Source organism: Hyla sarda, chromosome 3 (genome assembly GCF_029499605.1).
Source record: "Hyla sarda isolate aHylSar1 chromosome 3, aHylSar1.hap1, whole genome shotgun sequence".
Classification (NCBI taxonomy): Eukaryota; Metazoa; Chordata; class Amphibia; order Anura; family Hylidae; genus Hyla; species Hyla sarda.
This window is the reverse complement of record NC_079191.1, coordinates 113,736,885-113,750,146: the sequence shown is the minus strand read 5'-3', so window position 1 is coordinate 113,750,146 and position 13,262 is coordinate 113,736,885. Positions and strand designations below refer to the sequence as shown.

The 13,262-nt window shown below is 45.1% G+C and overlaps 1 protein-coding gene across 2 annotated transcripts in view; it reads right to left on the bottom strand.

Moving 5' to 3' along the window:
* CLSTN2 (calsyntenin 2) overlaps nt 1-13,262 on the bottom strand; it is a 1,059,217-nt gene that overhangs the window by 363,943 nt on the left and 682,012 nt on the right. For both annotated transcript variants that reach the window (XM_056564871.1, XM_056564872.1), the window contains exon 3: nt 10,740-10,935. In XM_056564871.1, coding sequence (XP_056420846.1) covers nt 10,740-10,935 — 196 coding nt within the window. The remainder of the gene's footprint in view (nt 1-10,739; nt 10,936-13,262) is intronic.

Sequence of the window (13,262 nt, the reverse complement as noted above, 5' to 3'; positions counted from 1 at the left end):
CAGAAATGAGGACCGTGCAGGAGGAGCAGGTGGTGAGTGACGGGCTGGGATTCACATGCGGGCGCATCCTGCGATGCGAATCCCAAAGCCGACGGCAGCAGGAAATGGGGCCATGCGCTCATGGCAAGCGCGTGTGGCCGGAGCGCTAAACATGACAGATAATAGCATTGTCAGGGGCGTCACGGGCGATCAAGAGAAGGCGGAGCTACTGAATGGGTTCTTTACTTCTGTATACACTATGGAAAAAGGAGCTGACATTGGCCAGGTCAGTGCTGGTAACACATAATGTAATGTACTGAACTGGCTTAATGTAGAGATGGTACAAGGTAAGTTAAGTAAAATAAATGTAAGCAAATCTCCAGGGCCGGATGGACTAGACCCAAGAGTTCTTAGAGAGGTAAGTTCAGTAATATCTGTACCCTTGTTCATGATATTTAGAGATTCTCTGGTGTTGTCACGATGCCGGCTGGCAGGTAGTGGATCCTCTGTGCCAGAGAGGGATTGGCGTGGACCGTGCTAGTGGACCGGTTCTAAGCCACTACTGGTTTTCACCAGAGCCCGCCGCAAAGCGGGATGGTCTTGCTGCGGCGGTAGTGACCAGGTCGTATCCACTAGCAACGGCTCACCTCTCTGGCTGCTGAAGATAGGCGCGGTACAAGGGAGTAGGCAAAAGCAAGGTCGGACGTAGCAGAAGGTCGGGGCAGGCAGCAAGGATCGTAGTCAGGGGCAACGGCAGAAGGTCTGGAAACACAGGCAAGGAACACACAAGGAACGCTTTCACTGGCACTAAGGCAACAAGATCCGGCGAGGGAGTGAAGGGGAAGTGAGGTGATATAGGGAAGTGCACAGGTGAACACACTAATTGGGACCACTGCGCCAATCAGCGGCGCAGTGGCCCTTTAAATCGCAGAGACCCGGCGCGCGCGCGCCCTAGGGAGCGGGGCCGCGCGCGCCGGGACAGAACAGACGGAGAGCGAGTCAGGTAGGGGAGCCGGGGTGCGCATCGCGAGCGGGCGCTACCCGCATCGCGAATCGCATCCCGGCTGGCAGCGGAATCGCAGCGCCCCGGGTCAGAGGACGTGACCGGAGCGCTGCCGCGGGGAGAGTGAAGCGAGCGCTCCGGGGAGGAGCGGGGACCCGGAGCGCTCGGCGTAACAGTACCCCCCCCCTTGGGTCTCCCCCTCTTCTTAGAGCCTGAGAACCTGAGGAGCAGACTTTTGTCTAGGATGTTGTCCTCAGGTTCCCAGGATCTCTCTTCAGGACCACAACCCTCCCAGTCCACTAAAAAAAAATTTTTCCCTCTGACCTTTTTGGCAGCTAAAATTTCTTTGACCGAGAAGATGTCCGAGGAGCCAGAAACAGGAGTGGGAGGAACAGATTTGGGAGAAAAACGGTTGAGGATGAGTGGTTTGAGAAGAGAGACGTGAAAGGCATTAGGGATACGAAGAGAGGGAGGAAGAAGAAGTTTATAAGAGACAGGATTAATTTGACACAAAATTTTGAAAGGACCAAGATAGCGTGGTCCCAACTTGTAGCTAGGGACACGGAAGCGGACATATTTAGCGGAGAGCCATACCTTGTCTCCAGGGGAAAAAACGGGGGGAGCTCTTCTTTTCTTATCCGCGAACTTCTTCATGCGTGATGAAGCCTGTAAGAGAGAATTTTGGGTCTCTCTCCATATGATGGAAAGGTCACGAGAAATTTCATCCACAGCGGGCAGACCAGAGGGCAAGGGAGTAGGGAGGGGGGGAAGAGGGTGGCGGCCGTACACCACGAAAAATGGGGATTTGGAGGAAGACTCAGAGACCCTGAAGTTATACGAGAATTCGGCCCATGGGAGGAGATCTGCCCAGTCATCCTGGCGGGAGGAAACAAAATGTCGCAAATAATCACCCAAGATCTGATTAATCCTTTCTACTTGTCCATTGGACTGGGGATGATATGCAGAAGAAAAATTTAATTTAATCTTGAGTTGTTTACAGAGAGCCCTCCAGAATTTAGACACGAATTGGACGCCTCTATCCGAGACAATCTGCGTAGGCAACCCGTGAAGACGAAAAATGTGTACAAAAAATTGTTTAGCCAACTGAGGCGCAGAAGGAAGACCAGGAAGAGGGATGAAATGTGCCATTTTGGAGAATCGATCAACGACCACCCAAATAACAGTGTTGCCACGGGAAGGGGGTAAATCAGTAATAAAATCCATACCAATCAGAGACCAAGGCTGTTCGGGGACAGGCAGAGGATGAAGAAAACCAGCGGGCTTCTGGCGAGGAGTCTTATCCCGGGCACAGATAGTGCAGGCTCGCACAAAGTCCACAACATCCGTCTCCAGAGTCGGCCACCAATAGAAGCGGGAGATGAGTTGCACAGATTTCTTGATACCCGCATGACCTGCGAGATGGGAGGAGTGACCCCATTTGAGGATTCCGAGGCGTTGGCGAGGGGAAACAAAGGTCTTTCCTGGAGGAGTCTGCCTGATGGAGGCAGGAGAAGTGGAGATCAGGCAGTCAGGTGGAATGATGTGTTGCGGAGAGAGTTCAACTTCTGAGGCATCCGAGGAACGAGAGAGAGCATCGGCCCTAATGTTCTTATCGGCAGGACGAAAGTGAATCTCAAAATTAAATCGGGCAAAGAACAGAGACCACCGGGCCTGGCGAGGATTCAGCCGTTGGGCAGACTGGAGGTAGGAGAGGTTCTTGTGGTCGGTGTAGATAATAACAGGAGAACTTGATCCCTCCAGCAGATGCCTCCATTCCTCAAGTGCTAATTTAATGGCTAGAAGCTCTCGATCCCCGATGGAGTAGTTCCTCTCCGCTGGAGAGAAGGTCCTAGAGAAAAAACCACAAGTGACAGCATGCCCGGAAGAATTTTTTTGTAGAAGAACAGCTCCAGCTCCCACTGAGGAGGCATCAACCTCCAATAGGAAGGGTTTGGAAGGGTCAGGTCTGGAGAGCACGGGAGCAGAAGAAAAGGCAGACTTGAGTCGTTTAAAGGCGTCTTCTGCTTGAGGAGGCCAGGACTTGGGATCAGCATTTTTTTTGGTTAAAGCCACGATAGGAGCCACAATGGTAGAAAAATGTGGAATAAATTGCCTGTAATAATTGGCGAACCCCAAAAAGCGTTGGATAGCACGGAGTCCGGAGGGGCGTGGCCAATCTAAGACGGCAGAGAGTTTGTCTGGATCCATCTGCAGTCCCTGGCCAGAGACCAAATATCCTAGAAAAGGAAGAGATTGGCATTCAAACAGACATTTCTCAATTTTGGCATAGAGTTGGTTGTCACGAAGTCTCTGAAGAACCATACGGACATGCTGGCGGTGTTCTTCTAGATTGGCAGAAAAAATTAGGATATCGTCCAGATATACAACAACACAGGAGTATAACAGATCACGAAAAATTTCATTGACAAAGTCTTGGAAGACGGCAGGGGCGTTGCACAGTCCAAAGGGCATGACCAGATACTCAAAGTGTCCATCTCTGGTGTTAAATGCCGTTTTCCACTCGTCCCCCTCTCTGATGCGGATGAGGTTATAGGCGCCTCTTAAGTCCAATTTAGTGAAGATGTGGGCACCTTGGAGGCGATCAAAGAGTTCAGAGATGAGGGGTAAGGGGTAGCGGTTCTTAACCGTGATTTTATTAAGACCGCGGTAGTCAATGCAAGGACGTAGGGAGCCATCTTTTTTGGACACAAAGAAAAATCCGGCTCCGGCAGGAGAGGAGGATTTACGGATAAAGCCCTTTTTTAGATTCTCCTGGACGTATTCGGACATGGCAAGAGTCTCTGGGGCAGAGAGAGGATAAATTCTGCCCCGGGGTGGAGTAGTGCCCGGGAGGAGGTCGATAGGGCAATCATAAGGCCTGTGAGGAGGTAGAGTCTCAGCTTGTTTTTTGCAGAAAACATCCGCGAAGTCCATATAGGCCTTAGGGAGACCGGTTACTGGAGGAACCACAGAGTTACGGCAAGGGTTACTGGGAACCGGTTTTAGACAGTTCTTGGAACAAGAGGACCCCCAACTCTTGATCTCCCCAGTGGACCAATCCAGGGTAGGGGAATGAAGTTGAAGCCAGGGAAGTCCAAGGAGAATTTCCGAGGTGCAATTGGGGAGGACCAAAAGTTCAATCCTCTCATGATGAGATCCGATGCTCATAAGAAGGGGCTCCGTGCGGAAACGTATGGTACAGTCCAATCTTTCATTATTTACACAATTGATGTAGAGGGGTCTGGCGAGACTGGTCACCGGGATGTTGAACCTGTTGACGAGAGAGGCCAAAATAAAATTTCCTGCAGATCCTGAGTCCAAGAAGGCCACTGTAGAGAAGGAGAAGGCAGAGGCAGACATCCGCACAGGCACAGTAAGACGTGGAGAAGCAGAGTAGACATCAAGGACTGTTTCACCTTTGTGCGGAGTCAGCGTACGTCTTTCCAGGCGGGGAGGACGGATAGGACAATCTCTTAGGAAGTGTTCGGTACTAGCACAGTACAGGCAGAGGTTCTCCATACGGCGTCGTGTCCTCTCTTGAGGTGTCAGGCGAGACCGGTCGACCTGCATAGCCTCCACGGCGGGAGGCACAGAAACAGATTGCAGGGGACCAGAGGAGAGAGGAGCCGAGGAGGAGAAACGCCTCGTGCGAACAGAGTCCATATCTTGGCGGAGTTCCTGACGCCTTTCGGAAAAACGCATGTCAATGCGAGTGGCTAGGTGAATAAGTTCATGTAGATTAGCAGGAATTTCTCGTGCGGCCAGAACATCTTTAATGTTGCTGGATAGGCCTTTTTTGAAGGTCGCGCAGAGGGCCTCATTATTCCAGGACAATTCTGAAGCAAGAGTACGGAATTGTACGGCATACTCGCCAACGGAAGAATTACCCTGGACCAGGTTCAACAGGGCAGTCTCAGCAGAAGAGGCTCGGGCAGGTTCCTCAAAGACACTTCGGATTTCCGAGAAGAAGGAGTGTACAGAGGCAGTGACGGGGTCATTGCGGTCCCAGAGCGGTGTGGCCCATGACAGGGCTTTTCCGGACAGAAGGCTGACTACGAAAGCCACCTTAGACCTTTCAGTGGGAAACAGGTCCGACATCATCTCCAGATGCAGGGAACATTGGGAAAGAAAGCCACGGCAAAACTTAGAGTCCCCATCAAATTTATCCGGCAAGGATAAGCGTATCCCAGGAGCGGCCACTCGCTGCGGAGGAGGTGCAGGAGCTGGCGGAGGAGATGACTGCTGAAGCTGTGGTAGTAACTGTTGTAGCATATCGGTCAGTTGAGACAGCTGTTGGCCTTGTTGCGCTATCTGTTGTGACTGCTGGGCGACCACCGTGGTGAGGTCAGCGACAACTGGCAGAGGAACTTCAGCGGGATCCATGGCCGGATCTACTGTCACGATGCCGGCTGGCAGGTAGTGGATCCTCTGTGCCAGAGAGGGATTGGCGTGGACCGTGCTAGTGGACCGGTTCTAAGCCACTACTGGTTTTCACCAGAGCCCGCCGCAAAGCGGGATGGTCTTGCTGCGGCGGTAGTGACCAGGTCGTATCCACTAGCAACGGCTCACCTCTCTGGCTGCTGAAGATAGGCGCGGTACAAGGGAGTAGGCAAAAGCAAGGTCGGACGTAGCAGAAGGTCGGGGCAGGCAGCAAGGATCGTAGTCAGGGGCAACGGCAGAAGGTCTGGAAACACAGGCAAGGAACACACAAGGAACGCTTTCACTGGCACTAAGGCAACAAGATCCGGCGAGGGAGTGAAGGGGAAGTGAGGTGATATAGGGAAGTGCACAGGTGAACACACTAATTGGGACCACTGCGCCAATCAGCGGCGCAGTGGCCCTTTAAATCGCAGAGACCCGGCGCGCGCGCGCCCTAGGGAGCGGGGCCGCGCGCGCCGGGACAGAACAGACGGAGAGCGAGTCAGGTAGGGGAGCCGGGGTGCGCATCGCGAGCGGGCGCTACCCGCATCGCGAATCGCATCCCGGCTGGCAGCGGAATCGCAGCGCCCCGGGTCAGAGGACGTGACCGGAGCGCTGCCGCGGGGAGAGTGAAGCGAGCGCTCCGGGGAGGAGCGGGGACCCGGAGCGCTCGGCGTAACAGGTGTCTGGTATTGTGCCAAGGGACTGGCGCAAGACTAATGTGGTACCAATCTTCAAGAAGGGTTCTAGGTCTTCGCCAGGCAATTATAGACCGGTAAGTCTAACGTGCATTGTGGGTAAATTGTTTGAAGGACTTATAAGGGATTACATACAGGAATACATAGGGGATAATATTAGTAGGGGATAATAGTATTATAAGTGATAACCAGCATGGGTTTACTAAGGATAGAGGTTGTCAAACCAATCTAATTTTCTTTTATGAAGAGGTGAGTAGAAGCCTTGACAGAGGAATGGCTGTGGATAAGGTGTTTCTGGATTTTGCCAAAGCGTTTGATACTGTCCCTCACAGACGTCTGACAGGTAAGTTAAGGTCTTTGGGCTTGGAAACTTTAGTTTGTAACTGGATTGAACACTGGCTCATGGATCGTACCCAGAGAGTGGTGGTCAATGATTCGTACTCTGATTGGCCCCCGGTTATTAGTGGTGTACCCCAAGGTTCAGTACTGGGCCCGCTGTTGTTTAATTTATTTATCAATGATATAGAGGATGGCATTAACAGCTCTGTTTCTATCTTTGCAGATGACACCAAGCTTTGTAGCACAGTACAGTCTATAGAGGATGTGTATAGGATACAAGATGACTTGGATAGACTAAGTGTCTGGGCATCCACTTGGCAAATGAGGTTCAATATGGATAAATGTAAAGTTATGCATCTGGGTACTAATAACATGCATGCATTGTATGTCTTATGGGGGATTAAACTGGAGAGTCACTGGTAGAGAAGGATCTGGGTGTACTTGTAGATCACAGACTACAGAATAGCATGCAATGTCAGGCTGCCTGTTCATAAAAGGGACACTGCAGAGTTGGAAAGGGCGCAGAGACACGCGAATAAACTAATATGGGGCATGGAACATCTTAGCTATGAGGAGCGATTAAAGGAGTTACAATTGTTTAGTCTTGAGAAGAGACGTTTAAGGGGGGATATGATAAACGTATATAAGTATATAAATTGCCCATACAAAAAATTTGGAGAAAAACTGTTCCAGGTTAAACCCCCCAAAGGACGAGGGGGCACTCCCTCCGTCTGGAGAAGAAAAGGTTTAGTCTAAAGGGGCGACACGCCTTCTTTACCGTGAGGACTGTGAATTTATGGAACGGTCTACCTCAGGAACTGGTCACAGCAGGAACAATTAACAGCTTTAAAACAGGGTTAGATACATTCCTGGAACAAAATAACATTAATGCTTATGCAGAATTATAAAACTACATCCCTTGCCCTTATCCCCTTACACCCTTCACTTCAGTTCCCTGGTTGGACTTGATGGACGTATGTCTTTTTTCAACCATACTAACTATGTAACTATGTAAGTATTCCCTAGCCAGGGAGAATAGCACAGAAAACTAAATGGGTTAGAGCTGTTTTAGTAGCACAACTGTCCTACGTAATATAATGGCTGATCACTGTGTATATCCAGCTTTAAAAATTTCAAGAAAAGCAAGCGGAGGGGGTTAACTTGGCTTGCTGTCACAACCTCCCTTGTCCTCTCTCCTTCTTGGGTGTTAGACATCTTTACATATGTAGCTAGTCAATACAGAGTTAACAAACAGGATCATGGCATTTTAACTACATTTGTTAGTGTACCAAGTCTGGTGATTGTTTAACCCCTTAACGACATAGGACGCAAATGTACGTCCTGGAGCCCTGGTACTTTACCCATCAGGACATATATTTACGTCCTGTACATGACCGCGAGCAGCGGAGTGGTGCTTGTGTCATGCGCGGCAGGTCCTGGCTGCTTTCAGCAGCCAGGGACCAGCTGGTAATGGCGCACATCAGCAATCATGCTGATGTGTGCCATTAACCCCTCAGATGCCGTGATCAACACAGATCACAGCATTTGCAGCAGTGTGGTCACTAAAATGGATGATTGGATTGCCCAAAGCACTGCCGCGGGGATCCGATCATCCAGCATGGCGGCAGGAGGTCCCCTCACCTGCCTCCGGCCATCCCCTCCCTCTATAAAAAAATTAATTATCACTTTTCCCCATTTTACCCCCAGAAAATGGAAAAATAAATAAATTAATAATGGTGAATGGCGTAAACATAAAAAAATAAATAAAAAAAGCCAAAATTGCTGCTTTTTTTATCACATAATAATTCCCAAAAAATTTAAAAATTAATTCATTCCAAGTTTCATATGTGCGAATGGGGTACAAAAAAATGCAGATCAGGACGCAAAGAATGAACCCTCATACCGCTGTTTATATGGAAAAATTTAAAAGTTATAGGTCGCCAAAATAGAGGGATTTTAAACACACTAATTTGGTTAAAAGGTTTGAGATTTTTTTAAAGCGGTACATTATTAGAAAATTATGCAATCATGGGTATCATTTTCATATTGACCCACAGAATAAAGAAAACATGTAATTTTTACCATAAATTGTACAGCGTGAAAATGAAACCTTCCAAAATTTGCTAAATTGCTGTTTTTATTTCATTTTCCCCACACAAATAGTATTTTTTATTTTATTTTGCCACACATTTTATGGTAAAGTGAGTGATGTCATTACAAAGGACAACTGGTCAAGCAAAAATAAGCCCTCATACTAGTCTGTGGATGAAATTCTAAGAGTTAGAGGAGGAAAAAACGAAAATGCAAGAAAAAATTGGCTGCAACCTTTTGGTCAAAATGGGCTGTGTCCTTAAAGGGTTAATCCATACACCTGTAGTTATCCATTTCTTTCAGATGCTTATCTACAAAAAGCAAAGTTTATGATGGTAAAATAAGTGTGTGTGTTTGTGTGTGTGTCTGTGGGGGGGGGGGGGGAGGGGGGAAGCTAATGCAGCTTCTACTGTCTATGCTCTATGTGAAAACTGAGTTAAAAATACCCTATATTAATTATGAAAATTATGTGCAAGCTGCTGCTGTGTTGAACTGATGCTGCATTAATATAGCCATACATATTTCATGCAGTGTTTTGCATTAATGAATGCAATAACCTTACGTTTATAATGGCAAAATGGCAAGAAAATGAGAATGACCCTGAGATCTGCATTTGAATGTAAATCCACTAAATGTCTTTTCATTGTTAATGAGTTAAAGTAGTTATGAACAGAGATTTGTTTAACTAGAAAATAAATCTAAATTGTACATCATTTCTTAAGAATTGAAGCACTGTTAGCTACATCAGGTGTTTGATGAACATTAGAAACATGAATAGATTAGAAGTGTTTTCCTACATTCAGATTTCTTAATATGAAACAATAGCAGAATAGGTTTAACCTTATGAGTGGAAGAAGACGGCTACAAGTCAATTTCATATGACATATTCCACATGCAAACTATTATTGTAAATTAAATTCCAGTGTTGAGCCCTAGCATTGGGCATGAGAAGCCTTGTTGGCAAATAACTGGGCTTAAACTAGCAGATGGGCATGTTATTAGAAATAATGCATGCTGATAGCCACATCAAAAGTCATAAACTTGAAGCAGAATATGATAATCGCCATAATACTGCTGAAAACTACAACTACATTGCTTGGCATGAAATGCTAGACGCACAGTAAGGGGCAATTAGTGCATTCCTGGGCATAACAAATGTGATGGGTACATTACATGGAGCTAAAATATTAATGACAAAATAATTTACTAAAACAGACAATAGTCTAAAGCATATTTCCATTGAACTAAGCTGTTTAAATGCAGACTGTTCAACATATGTGTTATGGTGCTCAGATGTTTCATAGCCATGTACTATATTTATGCTCAGGGCTGGGTTTAAGCTGCATGGTACCGAATGCAAAATTGCGCTATGGTGCCTCTACTTATTTTTTAGTAATGAAGCTCCTAGTAAAAATCCTGAGAGAGAGAGAGAGAGAGAGAGAGAGAGAGAGAGAGAGAGAGAGAGAGAGAGAAAGAGAGAGAGAGAAAGAGAGAGAGAGAGAGAGAGAGAGAGAATGTCTGGGCTGTGTTCCTGCAATACCTGTCTGCCTCCTAACTGTTCATGAAAGGTAAATAAAGGCTCTCCTCTCATCTTAGCAGCAGCTGCTCATTTCTGCTCATATAGCACCATCCAAAGCTAGTGTGTTAGTAACCCACTAGCATGCCATGAATAGTAATGTGCTGTTAATTATCTCCCAGTACAGTGACAACCTGGTCAGTCCAGTGCACTTTTACCAACATGGTGTCATGGCATAACAGAAAGAAGGGTTGTTGTGCTGTGTTTAAGGGAAGTAAGGGAAAGGAAGTACCTGTGCATACAACTGGTAAACAGTAAATTTCTAGCCCTGCCCTTAAAAGGAGAGAATAAAATAATAGTTGTGCACCCTGGAATGGATTCCCAAAGCTCAGTAACAGCACTGGAAGCACTAAATTCATCTTATTACTACTTTGAAGGTTTATTGTAACCAAACCATGCAGGTTTATACAAATATTTAAAAATGAAATGTAATCTTTATTATTAATATCAGCAAAGGTTTATGGTACTTGTAAAAAGGATAGGCAGATGTAGTCATTTGATCACTTACAGACATTTTTAACATTTTTTAAATGATTGAAGATATTTTAAATCAACATAAATAGAACTTGTTACATTCTGGTTGTTTTCAAAGACTGATGGGTTCATCTAATGCTCAATACTCCAAATAACTTACTTGTGAGACTTCTTCCAGTTGGCCCCAGTTGGACCAGCTCCACAGTCGTATGCCTGGATGATAAAGGTATACTCCTTTTGTAGTTCACAGTCAATTGGTCCTTTAGCTTTTAGCCGACCTTCCCCAGATGTTCTGTTCAATACAACCGCCTCAAAAGGAGTATCCTGACCATGGATCTTGAATGCACAAATTTCCCCTGTTAAATAAAGAAATACTGATGGTGAGCCTTTATATTTCACACATTTTGCTAAATATATTAGAAGTTGTAATTTAAGCTATTAAAGAACACATCAAGAGATTTTAATGATTTTTTACATTATGTAGCATAGTTACTTGCTTATCATTAGTTAAAAGCATCAAAAATTTGGGTCAAACATTCATACAGTGTTTGGGTAAATACGGTTACACAGACTTTTCAGCAGGTATAAATAAAATACTAGTTCACGTTTTTATTTATTTCATACTTATGTATATTTGTATTGCAGTCCAGTCCTATTTAATTTATTGCGGGTGACCTGTATTACTAGAAACATACCATGGGGCAAGACAAGAGTGGAGATGTTTCTAGAAAAAGCAGGTCAGTTTATCAAATATTCAACCCTTAATATAATAGTCCCATATACTGTTTACAAATTTACAACATTCAAAAGTAGCTTTATATAAATCTGGATTTATTCAGTACTAACCATTGGCTTCCCATTACCCTGATCACCTTTTCCATAAACTAGACTAGGGCTTCTGGATAGTTCGAACTCCAGAGCCAGAGCAAAGAGCTTTAAGTAAGAGCTGCTCCTCTCCTATCCTTCCCTTCTATCATTTATATGGCTAGCATATAATACTGTGTCTCTTATAAATGTTTGGCTAGGCACAGCCCCTGCTGGTCTTATCAGCTGACCAAAAGAAGTCTTTGTTTGATGCCAGTCATACATATTTGCTGTTTTTATAGGTTATTAAAGCATATTTATATTTTCAGATAATTTAGCAGAATAAGCCGTTGAGTGTGTTTATGAGAAATAGCAGTATTTCTGGCCATTATGTGACCTGTATTTAGCATTAACCAGCACTATTATTATCAGTATTATTATTACTATTATAATTTATAGGCTCCTGTCCTGTCCTCCTCTTCCGGCTTTTGGTGCTCGACTCATAACACTGTAGCTCAGCTAATCGCCGACCGCAGTGATGTCCTGCCTTGGCCAGTGATCGGCTGAGTGGTAGTGTCATGTAACAAGTTTGGACCCAGCCGCTGGTGCCTGGGCTGTTATATGACACTGTGGCTCAGCCTATCACTGGCTGTGGTGGGACTAGCTAGAATTAGCTGAATTGCAGTGTTGGGCACCAAAAGTTGGAAGAGTACCAGGGCCAGAGGACAGGGCAGTTATATCAGCCACACTAGTGGAGCAGCAGAAGTACCGTAATTGTTTTTTTTTTCTGGCAGCCAGGGCATAAATTCTATGGAGTTCTTTAAGACAGATAGTACAATGAATCAAAAGTGGGTGATCATTGTAGCATTCAGGGGAAGATAAAGTGGCTTGCAAGTGTAATATAACTTATCAGAGAAAAATGCTTCTTTCGCCAAAGTTTCTTATATTCATTTTAAGTATTCTTTTAAGCAAAGTGTGTTAAAAGTGCTGGGTCTACTTAATGAGACAACATGTTTAAATCTAAATGCATGCTAGGGTATTAAACATTGGCTATGCTGTCCTAAAACTCATAACAACTCAATCACTAGAAGTACTTAAAAGAAATATTAGGATAGCAAACCTTCAATTGATGCCACATTTGTATTATAGATAAATAACTCTAACTGTGTATCTTAAAATGCAAAGTATATGGATATATAAACTTCTAGAAAGCTATTTTATCATTTTATGAACTGTGTGGTTCTTGCTACATCTCAACAATTCCCTAATATCCATTATTCAGTGCTATCTTTTTTTTTTTTGCACATCATTCACTTTTATAAGAACAGTTTCTTTAGAAGCTGCCTATCCTGGCATTACTCATAGCTTCGTCATTACTATAGCAGGGCCTTGTTAAGCAGTGGAATTTATTCTGTGCTCTCATTAACTTTTTGGTCACATACAGAAGCTTAATGATAATTACTGTAACAAAAGTCCTAATTATCATCATCACGGCACGGACCGGATAGTTATTGTACCATCATAATAAGGTTCTTTTATGTGCTAAAAATAACAATAGCCGCACTTGCACTTTTTGTGACCTTACACATTGAATGAAAACTAGGCATTGGCTTATTTCCTATGTCTTCCGATCTCTCTCCGCTACTTAAGCAACTGAAATTACAGACATGGGGTAATAAAAAGCCATTGTGAAAATAAATGCTTTCTTTGCCAGAACAAGGATTTAAAGCAACGCTTCAAGCATTACATAAAATAAATGAATTCACAGCAATTTTTGTTGACTCTGTTCTGTATTGGACTGCCCGAAGAGACTGTCATCATGCCTCTCCCCACAGTGCTATAGTTCCTGAGCATACTAATGGCAGGATATAGGCTTCAT